The sequence below is a fragment of the Haliotis asinina genome, chromosome 5 (assembly GCF_037392515.1).
Source record: "Haliotis asinina isolate JCU_RB_2024 chromosome 5, JCU_Hal_asi_v2, whole genome shotgun sequence".
Lineage (NCBI taxonomy): Eukaryota > Metazoa > Mollusca > Gastropoda > Lepetellida > Haliotidae > Haliotis > Haliotis asinina.
Genome location: NC_090284.1, coordinates 24979825 through 24997524, shown reverse-complemented (window position 1 = coordinate 24997524; position 17700 = coordinate 24979825). Strand labels below are relative to the sequence as shown.

General features: G+C 36.7%; 1 protein-coding gene across 2 annotated transcripts in view; it reads right to left on the bottom strand.

Moving 5' to 3' along the window:
* The window catches only part of LOC137283269 (ankyrin repeat and fibronectin type-III domain-containing protein 1-like), a 190320-nt gene that overhangs the window by 87582 nt on the left and 85038 nt on the right, over positions 1–17700 (bottom strand). For both annotated transcript variants that reach the window (XM_067814702.1, XM_067814703.1), the window contains one exon: positions 6587–6756. In XM_067814702.1, the coding sequence (XP_067670803.1) occupies positions 6587–6756 (170 nt within the window). The remainder of the gene's footprint in view (positions 1–6586; positions 6757–17700) is intronic.

Here is a 17700-nt window from a genome sequence, read left to right as displayed (position 1 = left end):
TCTAAATGACCAGCAAGAACTATGTAAGAAAATGGATTTTAGTAATACTTTCCTTCCTTGTTCTAATGCTTGGATTTCTCATACTATGTCCAAAGAAATAAGAATGTGACTTTGTTTTTGTCTACTTTTTTACATTTATAGATTAATTTACATTAATAATTTACATTTTATGGTTGTATTATTTATTTATATTAATATTCTGCAAATGTTGTTGATTCTCTAAATAAATTACAAATGTTTATGCTTACATATTTATTAACACTGATAATTTGCAAATGCTCAATGTTCCTTTCATATTATTTTATTTCAAAAATTAAACATGTTAATTTTTTTTCCATATACACAAATGAAAATAAAGTATAAATGCTACAATAGAACATAATTCGAAGTACTATTTGTGATTACTGAGATTTGGGAGAACAACTCAAGAAAATCAGATGACCTACAAAACAAATGACAGAACAGTGCTTTAATGAATGAAGTGAAGGAAAAGACCATGTCATGTTCAACCATACACCAGGCCTCGACAATAGTTCTCTTGATATGATAAAGCAAATCACATCGACATAGCTATTTGTGTCTTTGACACACAAAACTACTTCTCATAACATGTGAAGTGCATAAGCATATCTGACCCATCTGAACTTGATCAAAAGCTGACTAGTATATTCATTTGGAAATAAATGAGAGTGACTTTGGTATAAAACATTATCTATAACATCATGGCAGAAAAACCCAGACATCAGATTCACACGCTGAGCCCATGTGAAGAACAGAACTCATGTCATTGGTGTAATGAGTAAACATGTTAACCACTGGTTTACCCCATCAACCCAAGGAATTAAGTATTTGTCTTGTAAAAGTCTCTCATTCCAAAAGATAGAAGGAAGGATGTATGACAGATTTGCATGCATCATCATTCCATTTGTTCCTAAACCAGCACCTTGTCAGTATGCCTGTAATGATTATTTGGCTATCTAGGAAAGCCTCTACTTAACATGGACTTCGTTTTAGTCTTGTCCAAACGTCTGTCCTCCTTGCCTCCTTGGTGCTGTAATCTTGGGACAAGCGCCAGACATATATCAACCAAGCCTAATTCATCCTTGAATAAAAGTCGTGAGATTCTGGCAGAAATGCAGACAGTATCAATAGGATAGCCACTTCTGAATCGACTGGACAAAATAAGCACCGTTTGGATCACCAATACTTATACTTATGGCCAGTCCAGCAGCCAGATTTGAAATGTCTGTCTGTCATAACATGGCAAGTTAAACATGCCCATTCTCTAGCTGTTTCACGCTGGATGATATGTAGTCAACTGAGGTTGAGGTTGTATCATCTGATGCTACCATGAAGCAATACAGTATGTCTGCTACAGAACTCAGACTAGATGTACATGTATAAGCAAAAGTTCCACATGTAACCTCTCTTCATTAGGATTATTTTGAGGGTTTAGGGATTAGAGTTAGGGTTAGGTTTAGGGTTAGGATTACGGGTATTAGGGTCAGGTTTTTTTAAAAAAAAAAAATATTTACTTAGGCATAGAATGTTCATAAAAAGAAGCAAAGGTTATGGGTGGAAATCTTTATGATATGTCAGCTTGCCATACATCAGCCTAAATATGTCTGCTACAACAGGGAAGACAAGATACATCTGCTACAACACAACAGACAAGATACATTTGCTGCAACACAGAAGACAAGATACATTTGCTGCAACACAGCAGACAAGATACATTTGCTGCAACACAGCAGACTAGATACATTTGCTGCAACACAGCAGACAAGATACATTTGCTACAACACAGCAGACTAGATACATCTGCTGCAACACAGCAGACTAGATACATTTGCTGCAACACAGCAGACTAGATACCTCTGCTACAATACAGAAGCCTAGATACATCTGCTGCAACACAGAAGACAAGAAACATCTGCTACCACACAGAAGACAAGATACCTCTGCTACAATACAGAAGACAAGATACATCTGCTACCACACAGAAGACAAGATACCTTTGCTACAATACAGAAGACTAGATACATCTGCTACCACACAGAAGACAAGATACCTCTGCTACAATACAGAAGACAAGATACCTCTGCTACCACACAGAAGACTAGATACCTCTGCTACAATACAGAAGACAAGATACCTCTGCTACCACACAGAAGACAAGATACCTCTGCTACAATACAGAAGACAAGATACATCTGCTACAATACAGAAGACAAGATACCTTTGCTACCACACAGAAGACTAGATACCTCTGCTACAATACAGAAGACAAGATACATCTCCTACAATACAGCAGACTAGATACATCTGCTACAATACAGAAGACAAGATACCTCTGCTACCACACAGAAGACAAGATACCTCTGCTACAATACAGAAGACAAGATACATCTGCTACAACACAGCAGACTAGATACATCCGCTACAACACAGCAGAGTATATATGTCTGCTACAACACAGAAGAATAGATATTGTCACTGACTATATATTCAGTCATCACAGGTGCAGCCTACAAAACACAAATGTAGCCAGCTAATATTGGGAAACAAGAGTTGTGGTGTACCAACACAGGATAACATTAACAAGTCTGAATCAATATGTTGCTGACTGTTGTATAACTGTATTTCTGCATCCTGTCAATATCCCCATCCTGTCATCTGAAACGGACGTAATATTCCATCTTGACAAGAACATTTCCATCAAAAACAGGTTTTCAGAATAATGATCAAAACTGTCATTCAAACAGTTTTTGTCTACTTGAATGAATTCGATATTAATAAAACTGATCTTTCAAAAGTGTTCATCCTGAAAAGTGCAGACATCCTTTTGAATGTGACGTAAAGATCGATGTAAATGATACAAGGGACATTTTGTGTTGCGTCAAAGGTTGTTTATCCTGATCACCATCGGAGTACTGTCACAATCAGATGACACATGCCACTGAATAGTAGCACATGCCTAATTCCAAACATCAGACAAATGCTTTGTCTTTGAATATATATAATTTTCAAAGCAACAAATCAACCCATATACATTAAAAGGGAGCCCCAGTGAGATTAGAAAACCTGAGCCTGAAGACACTGAGACTTGATTCGTTCAGGACCTTAGCATATTAGGGATGGCTAGACACTAGGGAAAATACTGTGATGCAGGGACTATTGAACAGACTACCCAAACACATGCATGTGATACACCTCCACCTTCATCATTCAAATACACAGGCTGATGAGGCGGACCCTGACTGTGGCATGTGGGTGACAGCTGATCCATGTCCTGCTGAGAATCAATGCAGCAACATTACAGTGGTCTGGAGATAATAACAGTTCCTGTTGAGCTGGTGGTGGATAGAATGAACACTCATGCCTGGTGGACTCTCCTGCCTAATCTACATCAGTATAAGTTTAAGGGACAGTGGGGTAGCCTAGTGGTTAAATCACATGCTCATCATGCCAAAGACACAGGTTTGATTCCCCACATGAATACAATGTGTGAAGCCCATTTCTGGTTTCCTGTGTCATGATATTGCTGGAATATTGCTAAAAGCAGCGTAAAACCACACTCACTCTTTCAGTCACATAATTTAAAGCATATAATCAAATTCACTTGCTTACACATTAACTTACAAATCCTTTTGCTTCTTCACACACTTACTTGCTCGATCAGCTGCTGCATTACAAGATATTCATTCATTCAGTAGTCCATTTATATTCCTAATGCTGCAATTTATTTGTTACTTGAATCTCCTGATGACATTAGACACACAACTTATTCAAAACTTACAAACCAGTCCAATAAAGCATAAAACGAAAGATTACACTCTGAGGAAAAGGATGTCAATATAGACAAAATCAAAATGGACAAAAAGCATTATGGCAGCTTTTATAGAATCTGATGGATTGGTACAAACATCTCTCTGGCATGGTTCAGAGAAGAGGCAGACAAGGTACATTAAAGTGTGTCTGAAAGACGTTATCCAACAAGGACACATACCTCGACTGCTTCAATCAGTTAACAGCCACTTCAAAGCAGTTTACATCATATATGATTTACAAAAACTCTAAATGGAATGAAAGCTGTTTGTTAACCATTATCATTAAATCTTCAGCACCCACTGGTCAGGATTTTTACTTTAATTGGAAAGCCATTTGATAACATAATTGAGAATTGGGCCAGTTCTCATGGCAGCACAGAGGTAATCTGAGGCAATCAACCTGAACCACCATCCTTGATGACACCCAATGCATTTTAGACTATAAACAATATTCTTGTTATGTCTGTTGTTAACTCTGCTGAAAAACATTTCTAGCAGATATCTGTAAATTTGTTGATTTGGGTGTCATGACACATAAATATATTACACATTACCAGAAGTCATATCCTTTTTCTAGAACTGCCTTGCATTCTGTGTGCAAAACTTATCAATATGTAGATGTGTAGTCTAAATGCTGTTTAAACAACCTAGTTTTTTACTTCACATTTTATCATATTATTATCATTTTTTAATTTTTTTAAATGACAGCAGATACTCTAATTGATTCTGAGAGTTCTGATGTGTCTGTCTGATATGTTGAGTTCCTGCAACAGGGTAACTTAGTATCTGCACACAGGAAATGTAGTTAGGAAAGCAGTTTCCAGGAATCTGTTGTGGTGCCTGAAAAATGGCACATCTGAGTCAAAGTTTCACTCACAAAGGACCCTTTAACAGGTCAGTGCTCTACAGTATACACTTTAATTAGTGGCTTGGGGAATGGGAAAGTGGTGATGATGATATCATGTTTTACATTTGTCTGTCTGCCTGAACATGACTGGCCCAGTTCCAACAAGTATCCAGAGTCTATTGATCCTCATTACTAGACATGCAGTACCATGAGTACATGTATGCCCAGGGCTCCAGTATTCGGTTTCTTCAGACTAGCCAAGTTCCGATGATGTGAGGATCATGACTTCTGCTACTTCATGGGATTAAATGGGGTCTACACATTTAGTGAGACTCAGATTTTAAGATACCAGGACAACAGTCTCTGCTCTATTATGGCTTTTCACTGGGATATATTACTGTAAAAGGGTTGACTGGCCTTCATGACAAATAAATAGTTGTTCAGGCAGTGCTCTTGGAAGTAAGTGTCAAGACACTCTGATGTCCAATCACATTTACAAACTAATTTTTCAGTCAACAAAAATTACACCTGTTTCTTGTTTAAAAGGACATCCAAAACAATTTAAAACGCATTAGCTGTCTAGTTTTTGGAAAAACTGAGGGACTAATAATATTTATGCTGTTTAGGGAATTATTTTTTAATTTCATGTTCCCATCGCAAATCATCAAAAGGTTGACACTTATGTACTTGAAAACAATGAGAAATGTCTGATCATTATAGGGGTGGTGGAGTGGCCTTGTGGTTAAAGCACTGGTTCATCTCATCAAAGACATGAGTTTGATTCCCCACATGGGTACAGTGTGTGAAACCCATTTCTGGTGTACCCCGCCATGATATTGCTGGAATATTGTTAAAAGCAGTGCAAAATCATCTCACACTCACTGACCATTATAATTAGGAAAGAAGTGTTTTCGTCAGCCTGCTACAGTTACAAGTCTAGCTTAGAAATGAATGTACTCATTAATGCCTCTGAGAAGCCCACAAAGGTACAGGTCTGGTTATGATATATAAGGCTTCTCAGATGGATGTGAAACTCAATCTCAAAGGTGACAGCTGAACTGTTTTCTTGTAGCAGTCGAATATGACCATTAGGTGTAATTCTTGCCATCAAACAAACTGTTATATCCACTAATCAAGGTCTTCAGAGCACAAGGACAATCATCACTGACAAGAACAAACCTCCAAGTTTTGCCTATATTCAGTTGCTTTTGAAGTTCAACACTGAAAAACCTATTAAATTGCAGGATAACTAGATAATGCATCGAAAACTTTTCATCTTTTCATAATTTTTTTCATGCAATCAATATAAGGACAGGCTGAGCAAAATGAATTGTTATAGGTGCTTGTACCCCTACAATACTTGACGTAAAGAGTGTCAAAGTCACATTTCAAAAGAAAAAAGATGAGTAACTATATCTATTGATGTGACAGTATTATCCTGTTCCACAATAAACATTTTAGGGAGTGGGTCGTTTCATAAAATGGTTGAAATATGCCACGCCCTGCTACAGGTGAGGTCTTATGTAGGGGTGAGATGGAGAGAACAGTCATTTTCAAATTGCAAAGGAACACCTGTGATTTGCGAATGTGCTAGCTGAATTATTGCCAGTGTGAATTAAAATCTCTCTCTCTCACTCATTCATTCTTTACCAGCATATTTTACAACATAATTATTTTCCACTACAGAGCAAAAACACTAACTATATGACCAATTTGACAGGCAGGGTTCATTGTACAAAAAAAAAACTTAACACTATGATTGTCAATGGACTGGGAGTTACATTATCCTTTCTTGAGAGTGATCATTTCATGGCACCCTGACCAGTAACCAACGAAGTGCATTGATGGGGCCTAATGTCAACCTTGCAAGTAATGTTTTTATGTAGAAGGACTGAAAATTTGGACCTACCAGAACTGTTAGAATCATCTCGACTGCATGTCTCAGTTATCTCCCCTGGTGCAGAGTACTTCCTGATAGTTGTGTTGTCCGTGACCTTGAGACTGTTGCTTGAGGTCACTGGCAGGATGTGGCTCACATCAATCACTGGCAGAGTCTTAGACCTCTGGAGTTCCTTTTTACTGCAAAAAGATAATAAAGCTGTAATGAGGATTGACTGGAATAAAATCCTTTCATTACAAATATGATTCACTTTTAACATTGTTTTTGCAGCAGTTTTGTTGTGCAAGTTATGACAAGACCATATGGCTGATCAACATTTTGATTTCAAAGAGGAAATGTTGCTCAGGCTGTGATTAAAATGCTTTCTGAACATTCAATTATTTCCTGAAAAGGAGGACCATTATTATGAATCACAGACTAGAGACAATATAATACTATTACATGGTCTCTGCACAGATGTACGTTTGAAGGTACGTAGACATAAAATATTCCTCTTACTGTGTTATGCATGTACAAAGAGAGAGTTCATATCACATACTTGCAAGGTCTTTCAAGTCATGATATCTTGTTCAACTTCAAGACTGAATCTGTAAACTTAGTGTAAACAAATTCATTTATCTAGTTTTATGGTCACTCATCAATGTTCAGTATTCTTCACTGATACAAAGACCACCCATTATAAATATTACCTGGCGTAACCATTTACTGGTATGGCATTACCAAAAGGTCAAAGTGATACAGTACATCACAACTTTCTTTACAAAGTTATGTCCCTTAGCTGCACCAGGGTCTGCTTGTCATGTTTGAACCCCAGCTAGAGTATTAAGCTAGAGTATGATGATTTGTCAGCATCTGAGCTGAACTGATGGACTATTCTACACCTTCACCGGTGCCTTTCCACCAACACTGAGTCCACACGACCATTTGGCCAAAATACTAATAATACTAATGTACACTAATCTCCATACTGCACATCAAGTAATGAGACTATCCAATACACATGCAGTAATCTCTCCCTTCACATGTATCATCAGTTGTGCATCAATCAAAATGTCCACCACTCACAAATGGAAGTAATCTAAGTCTACATATAAGACTCCTGACGCAGAAACTCCCTTGTCATCTAGACTTGATTGTACTATAGTAATTAAACATGACTATACATTAAAATCTGACTGAGAATCAGTCTTCTGAAACCCATGCTTGTCACTTGATGCATGTCACATTCCAACAAAATAGACTGATGCTCATGCTGTTGATCACTGGATTAGTTAATCCAGTCTCAATTGTTTCACACTCCCTTTACCAACCTTCCAGTCATAAACTGATGGGTGACATCAAGGAAACCCTTTCAACCCACAAGCCATGAAAGGAGGTGAGGAATTATATTTCAACTCAAACACCCCATGACAGAATAATGTCAACACAAATATTTCAGAATAGAATGTGTTATGCATAGAAACCATGTGAATGGTCGGCTGAAGCAGATGGAAGCTGGCGGGCACAAAAAGCAAGATTGTACAATTGAAGCTACTGGAGCCGGTAGTAATTTTGACAACTGTAACTGCAATGAATAAATCCCGTCTGACACTCAATCAGCATCAATAAAGAATATTTCCCACAGTTCCTGTGTAATGGGATGTGCATTGGTGGAAGTATTACCTTCTATGTCTCCGGAGAGAGGATCGGAAAAAGTCTATCAGATTCAGGGATGCCATAGGTGAGGGAATGTTCTCCGCCATTGTTCACAAGAGGTCCTTTGAGAGCAATTTCATGATCTGGGTAATGTTCTCATCACAGTGAAAAGAGGTCCTTACCAACCTACTATAACCTCAACTGGCCAGTGGTGTATTTGACTTGAAACTTCAATATTTTCACAATCACAATGAAATGTACAGAAACGCTGGAAATAGCATTAGGGTTAACACAAGCTTGCTGAGTTTAATCCTTCACTTCACTAGAAAAGATAAAAGTTCAAAATAATGTCTGTGCCAACACATAATAGATTAAGTCGTATCCCTTGAAACACATAACTTCTATGATTGCTTTACGCATGACATAACACTTGGCCCAAATGATGACACTTCCAAGCTCTAAAGGTATAATGGCTACACCAACAAATTAGATTGTAATAAAAGTACTCAACAAGTTCACAACCAAGTCTTCTTCATAGAGCACAAAAAGATGTCATGTATGCATAATAAAGACATTTAAGACTAAAGTACTCAAAAGTATTGGAACAATACTGAGTAAAACATGAATAAATTAACAGAAACATTTGCATCTAATTTGTGTTATACTTTGTGTAGTTTGCCTTCCAGTGACAAAATTTAAAAAAGACAACTATGTAACTAAACATGTGAAAATACTTTCCTCAAGGTTAACCAAAAACAATTAAATAACAACTAGATATTAATCACACTCCAAAGAGTCAATGATCACAAAAAATACAGCAAAAAGACATTCTTCTGGTTTGCACTCATTCCTACTTTATCCATCAGTATGAAAGGGAATGAACCTAAAGAGTAACTCAGTCTAACGCAGTCTTCAACTTTCCACAATCATAAGGCAATAGGATTTGCTTCACTGAGATAAGAAAGCTCAAGGCATCAAATGTTCCGTGTTAGCCTCAGGCCTGATGGTTGCGAGGTCAACCTTAATCATGAAATTCCAATGCTGTCCTTTAATCTATGATTACATAAGAAAGCTAACACCAGTAATGTAAACCCCTCTACGCACTTCTCGATGGCTGTACAGGTGTACTAAATACACATCATGACTTTCCACAATTTCAACATGTTTTTACATATATATATGTGATAAATCTTGAGGTTAAAGATCTTTACATATGTGCATATGGAAATAAATGATAAACTCTTCTTAAATCTAAATCTAAGGATCTAAGGTGACAATTCTTTACAAAACATTTCACAAAGCATGCAAGCAAGATCTGTATCAACAAAACAAGGTGGTGTGAATTACATTTCTGACATGTGTGACTGAAAAAACATTCCTTTACCTCGTCCCACAGGTACATCAGTGAACATCAACAAATAATGAATGACATGAGTGACACCAGTAAGCTCATATTTGATATCTGCTAGTGTCAATATCCACTTAATTATGTAATCCAAGCTGATACAAATCACACTTTCAACAAACCAACAGGTATTCTACACATAGGCACTTGCACTGAACCATTTCAGCGGCCGTTCATTGGTATCTCTGATAATCTCATATTAAAGAAACCATTCAATATGTTCATCAAGTCCTGATCAATGCTACAGTTTCATTCACAAAGTAAGATGACAGCATACAGATCTTGTACATTGATAATTTTCTCCCATCACTGTTCACACTGAGAGGTTAAAATGTTTAGATATACTTGCAAGAGTCTCCAATTATCCATGATTAATACACAGACAACTATAATCCACTGTTCCTGAAACGTTGGTGCACACCTTCCTTTTTGCAAGGTTTGCATGTCCGCAAAGCCCTTCACATATGCTGATAATGTATTCCTAAGTATTGCACAATATTGAACATTTGTCATGACACCCACAGGACTCTACTGTCTGACACTATTTAAGGAAATATCATCATCAACACAGTTTTCAAATAAATACTCTCTTACACCTAATAACTTTAAGCAAGGTTCCTGGATATATAACCCTAGAGATCTATCAATCACAAGACAGTTATGTCCATCACAAGACCACCATATGTTGGGGTGACATGCCTTGACGGTACTTAATGTTAACAGGTTGTGTTGACAATATCATGTCAACATTATCACATGCTGAATGGAAGCGACAAGCAAATAGCACGAAGTAAATTTAAGTACGCTGAAACCACAGCTCAGGTTGAGTGGACATCAATGATGACACAAATGAAGTAAAACATTTGGCCCTGCTCTATGTAAGTGAATGATGGAGCTGACATTGTAAGTGTTCCAATCACCCTGATAACATTGTTGCATTGTCTCTCTACCTACCGACACCATATAGTGCATGTGAGTGCCTTAAGCATGTACTAGTTGCATGGATATGTGCGCTATATAAGTATCTTGTAATAAAGCTGGAGTGTGACATTTAAAACAAACCAGCTCTACCAACTGAACACCTGTCCTCGATGCTGCCAATGTCTCCAAATACATCACATATTGATCAACAGGATTATCTACTATAAAACCCATGAATTCACTATGAAACTAACGCTTCATGCACAAAGTGCACACTTTCAAATTAGTGGTTCAAGCAAGGACTCTAATACCTTGTGTTAAGTTCAGATGTGAATGGAAAATTGATACAAAATAATTATTGACACAAGCTCAGAGCTTCGATTATTATGCATAAATCCATCACACTGGCACAAATGATAAAATAATTGCAGTCTTTAATAAATCCCTAGGAAAATATATCCGAATAATTCTAAATCCACACACATAATCTTTGTGGAATAATCTGACAATTTCACAAGTCACTGACTTTTGCCAGATTCATTCATATATTCATGAATATTCAGGGAAATCTCACACTGTCCTCACTGAAACTAGATCCATTGGAAATAATGCACCACACTCCAACAGAGGATGCACCTGGAATTTTCTGAAGTTCTAATTCTTGAATGGAAACAGCCTCCAGTGCGAATTAAGTCATCAATGAAGTTAAAACACCAATATTGTGTCTTTCCACTCAAATTCAATGTCAGTTGTAGCGTTGGTGTTGAGATCAAAGCGTCAATCTCAATGTGTTGATCTAAATTCAGTTATACAGATGAAACACCTCCGATGAGCACTTCCATACCATTCTAACAGGTAATGTGCTGTTCTAACCTTGCCTCCATCAGGGTAAACCACTTGAACTTTCACTTGAGAGTTGTCTAGATCTCTAGGAACAATTCCACAGACACATCAAAACCAGAGTGCTGTGGTGCATTTTGGCCATGTCCTCCAAAGTACATTCCCATGGTTTGAAAACCTGTCAGCTTGTCATGTGACTAGTGAAAATCTGTAAGGACTAGCAGAGTGCTCAAAATACCATCCAGTCCAAAACAAACTGTCGACTTGCTGAAAGTTATGTCAGAATCTTTTTTCTGTATGTTAGTATATAAACACATACAAAAAAGTCCTCCACTCCTTAAACACAATAGCAGGAAAACGATATTTAACACACAGGGGAAGCGCTGAATTTGGAAAGAATGTACTTGGGCAAATTATGCATGAGTGGCTGAAAGTGGATGTCCTGCTTAACCAAAGCTGCCAAGTTGTTGATCTAATATGATGTCTACTATAAAACTAGCCAAGAAATGTTTCAATAATCTATAAACCAACCACTAACTGATAAACCAAGCCCAATATAGCAGTACTTTGATATAAGTGCAAGATTATGGTTGTAATTCTCATGTTTATCTTTCAGAACAACAAGCACTCGTAAATCCTTTGTTTTTCACTGATGGTTATTTACACAAGAATTTCAGGCACCTGGCATTATTGAAGGTAGTATTTCAGGTGAGTGGACAGAGCAACAAACCCTTCACATTCCAACCGAAGAGGTACACACTAGGCTGAGATTCCTTCAGGCTAGGATTATATCAGATAAGCCCACCTGTACAACAATTATCTGCATGCCTAACTTAACCTGCATGTGTAACATTGTATCAATTATCATATTTGTGGTCATTGTGCTGTTTAACCAATCGTCTGTCATGCTAGCAAATTGCTAGGATAATGGAGTAGTCACGTAGTTGCCCATCTGTTGTTACGGGTTCGAGGAGAGCTGGGGCTGTATTCATTGTTATCATGTCATGTAAAGATCATGTTTCAACATCTATAACAGAATTTGTCACTAAATGAAATTAAAAACTTAAGAAAAACATGCAGTAGTATGTCCTTAAAATATGTTAAATTAAGCAGTATTTGTATGACAGACCTGTAAATATTAAAATGTGTCTTTAGATTCATAACAATTTTTTAACAATAATTAGTTTTTAGGAATGTTTTAAGACAGATCTTAAATGCTGACACATTTGTTAAAGTAGTTGGTGTCCAATATAAGGCAGTAATTATGAAAAAATAAATCAGCATCGTATTTGATGTTGACATTTACTGGACTATTTATCCAAAAGTGATAAACTGCAAAGAAAGATAACTCTACTTTATTATCATTGCAAAATTTAATGGCCACATTTTGAGGAGATATGAAATGAAATCCACAAATTCAGTAGAATTTGATACTATAGTTTTTAGACAATTATAAGAATACATTCCTCTTTTATGTAAGTAGTGGTGTTGAAGTTAATACTAGTATACTGTAATGCATTAGGAGTCAAGCGGAATCTAAAATGTGAACACGTATAGACTAGTCTAGGATGATATAGTTCTCCCAGAATGTAATAAGACTACATAACGAGTGAATGAGTGTAGTTTTACTCCTCTTTTAGAAATAGTCCATCAATATCAGAGCACACAATTAAAATGGACATAACACACTGTGCCCATGTGCTGGGGTTCAGAATTCTTTTAAAAAGCCACTTGCCACAGGGCAAGTAACTTTATGAAAATAACATGTCCTGACTGATTTTCCACTTGGCCTGATTTTTATGACATAATCATGATGATGTAATTATGAAAGAATAAATCAACATGGTATTTGATGTTGACGTTTACTGGACTATTTATCCAAAAGTGATAAACAGCAAAGAAAGATAACTCTACTTTATTATCATTGCAAAATTTAATAGCTACATTTTGAGGAGATATGAAATGAAATCCAAGTATATTTGCAGTTTTAAACCATAAGCAGAAATTATCTGGTAGCCCAAGGACAAGTACGATATCATTATTTGATTGTCTGAAATGAAAACTGACTTGTCCCGGCAGTCAGGTGATGAGATTTTTTACGCCCTGATGTGGTAGTTCAAAACCAGGCCTTTGACAGGACAAGCGAACACCTTAACCACTAGGCTACCCATCCCCCCACAAGACTATACAAGTGGGCTAGGTCACATGATGGCTTAAAATCCCAAACACAAGCAGAACCAACAAACCCTATGCGACTCCTACACCCATGAGGAGTGACCACTACAATACCCAACAGCTCCCTAAAACAACCTCACAACTTGTTAAAACATACACCTCAAGACACCTCACCTGTTAAAATACAAGATAATTTAGGAGGCATGTTATGTCTATTGCTATAAAAATAGCATTCATGTAAGAAATTATTGTGTATTCTAACAACTGACACAAATTTCAATAAACACACACAAATGATGACAAGCAGCAAAAACAAATCATTTAGTATCTGTTTTAGTAAGGTGAGCTATTAAACCATTAACATGACATTCTAAATCTGCTTTGATATTAAACAACCTCATTACAACACACACTCTGACGAGACATCTGAATCAACATATAGCTTCAAAGTCCTATAGACAAATGAAAGCAGTTAACAGGTTAATCTGAAAAGTAATCACATCCAATCTGTCAAGAACTAGCCCTGTAATCTGATGTTTGGTGGAAACTAGTGCAGCTAGTCATGTGTAGAGTAGGAGTCAGGAAAACGTTATTGGGTTTGTGTGTCGAGGAGACAGCTTGGTGGGGTGATCAGGCAATCAAACTAACTCCGATGATCAGGCGACGAATCCTGCAAGGATAAGTTCAGTGCAACAACCAAAGTTGATGCTGTACTAACATTGCAGATCGAAAAGCTGACAGTAAAGGTCACAGTGATCATTTGTAGTCAGTAGAGTGTTACAGATCAATATGAATAAATGACAGGTGATCAATAACATCTACATGTAATTGATTCACGCATGGATTATTTACCACGATGTCATTGTACAAAGTGATCTCAGTACTACTACTGTCACAGGTCTGTGTTAAAGTATGGGAGTTTCTATCATAAAATCTGAAAGATCACTTTGTATAATGGCACCAATACCATTCTCCAAGGATGCATACTTTAACAATGGTCATTTTCTCCATATTTTATTGCAGTGAGTTGCTTAACAAGGTAACATTTACAATTAGTGTTTTATTCAATGGTTACTTTTTTCATTATATTTGTTACGCTGATATTTGTAGCTCGCCAATATCCAGCTCAGCTTCTCAAAGGCACTTTGTTTTTCCTTCAATCACTGGACTTCACTCTGAAACAGCACACTATATTACCAATCTCAACCCCCTGGGGATCATACAACTCTGGCAGCCATTAGGCACACTAGGTTTATGTGGCTTTCCTATTCTTATGAGGTTCATATAGGTGCACTGGGACACAGTCACAGTATCTTGTCTATTTTTACTGCATGTTGCTATACTGGGTGGTAGCATGTATTCATGTGACCACTGTCTGGTCATATACCAATGGATTTGTGGGTTCCTTTAAGTGCACAGGGCTGGGTAGTGTACAGTAGGAGCTGTGACAACACCAATTGAATCTGCACATAAAGTTAACTCCAAGGTTTTCATACCACTAACAGATACATTCTTTAAGATGTGACATGATTCCAGAACAATTAAGGCCTGTGATCTCATTCAAAATGATGAGACAACTATGTAAATGATTATTATCTCCAGGAAATGGAGAGAATACTTGTGTTGTCATGTGTTTCACCAGAAGCATGCTTTAGGACAAGTCTACCTCACAGTCTATCAGCTGGTCATTCCCCATCTGGTCAGCCCTTTCAATAAAGATAAAACCTTAAATAAAGCAAGTCTGGATTCCTCCAGGTTCTATCAAAATTATTCAGATACTAAACATTTGTCCAGGACAAGGACAGAGGTAAGTAAATATCTATTGATAGAACCCACATGAAGATCTGGGTTACGATTGATCTTCACTAACCCATACTTATTGTAAGAGGATAAGTTATCAGACTAGCTGACGGGTGGTCATGCTCACTGACTTGGTTGACACATGTCATCACATCCCAATTGCGTAGACTGATGCTCATGTTGCTGATCACTGGCTTGTCTAGTCCAGATGTGAATATTTACAGAGTCACACCATATGCTGAATATTGCTGAAAGAGGCACAAAACGTAACTCCCTCACTCCTCCCATTTATATCATTACTTATGTATCACTGCATCAATTTGAGATATTTGACGTTAATAAGGATGAAAAAATCCCAACACTCTTAGTCACATGAAATACTTTTAACAAATAGGTCAACAGTTCTAATGTATAAACATTTTGCATATGAGACATAAAAATAGTTAGTGCCATGTAACAGGGTGGGGCTCCAGAGTTCATCCTTACACTGCTTTAAGTGGCCATTGATACTACTCGGCGTTAACTTATCACAGCAGTCTCAGGTTTACTACTGTCATAAATATTGTCTTAGAATGATCATATATCTGGTTTAACCATCGTCCTGCCTGACATTCAGCGACATTGATCATTGAGACTATGTTACAAAGACATTCTATAGCCTTACAAACAGAATCATTATGATCAATTTGCACAAAACATTAGTGTAATGTTCACAACAGCTTTTGTAACAAATGTTGTACAGTTCTTTCAGATTACTGTTTACATATATACTGAAGGAAAAAAAATAGGGATCATGAATATTTGGGGGATATATTTTTGTCACAAAGACTAAACACAATATTTCATTAAAAATATTAACAAAAAGATTCATGATTCCAAATAATTTTGTGCAGCATTTATGCACAAATAAGGGCAACAAAAAGTTAGATTTTAATTTGAAAATGGATGAAATATTTCTGTTGTAATCACTTTGCACTGATTCAGCAAAACTTCAAATTTCTTATGAATATCTGAAAATAATCTGCCAACAATAACATTGTGCAATGACGACCTCATTGCTTCTTGCTGACAGATTTGGAAGCCCACAGGGAATCAAATGCTGTGCTATGATCGAGTACTAGCGTCCACAGAACCGCTCATAACAGTAGCAATTCTGCCCCATTAGGGACTGCAGACAGTAACCTTTACTTGCTCTCAAATCAATTAGTCGTAAAATAAGTAATAGTTCTATCAGGACAACCATCTCCCTGTATGATACCTGATCATCACGTGCATGAAGTATCATCTATATCGTTTATTCTAGGAACTCCAACCAAGATGCTTGACGTCATTCTGCTATTTTTACAGTATTTCCAATCCAGAAATAGCCTCAGTGATATTTTGGTATTCCGTCTGATTAAAGAAAAAACACAGGGGATTTCTGAATCAAGAACAATCTTGATAGATGTCACTGATCACAAATTGATGTTTGTTTTTCTGTGTATTGATAGTTTATTGCACATCTGTCATCATTTATTAAATTAGTTCCTAGTCATCAATATAACAACCACACCAGTACAGGAATCAAACAGTCGGTACAACAAGTTGGACCTGCCCACACAAATGCTTCAACATCAATTCATTACCATGTATTCAATAGAAAGCCGAGTAAACACTTGAACATGGTGTTGTGACGTATATAGATTACTGAGCTGATTCAGTATCAGATCAAATGTGATTTTCCACACGCATTTCTCCAATCCTCACAAACAGTACAAAATGCTGGCTTTTACGCCGGTCCTTTTTAAATTAATGAATTGAAAATTTTACCCATGCTGACGTTCCTCACGTTTGTTGGTTTAATACCTGTAATAGTCCATAATCAATGGATATTATCAATCACACATTTCAGTTTTGTAAATATGAATTGTTATTTCAATGGTTTCAACTGTTTTGCAAGTGTTTTTTTTACCTGAACTCTTCATACTGATTGTGAACTAGAATTACTTCACTGAAAAACTTTTTCTTTGTTGTATGGCATATCAGTTAATAATCTTTGAAAGAATTAAAAAAAAAAGTTAACATTTTCAAACACAACATGCGTGAGATTGCTGAAAATAAACATAGTTAGTCCAATAGAAACTATTTTGGACAAAATATGACCAGATACATCCATAATAGTAAGAACACAAACAATATTCAAAACCACTTACAGAAATCATTGAAAATGTTAACTTGGGGGCTTTTGTATTCTTTCAAAGTTTATTAACTGACTCATCTGTCACAGTGCATCAGAAGCCCAACATTGAACACTTCACATCAAGCAGTTGTTAAATATTCATACTGTGTCTTTGATTGCTCCCCTCCT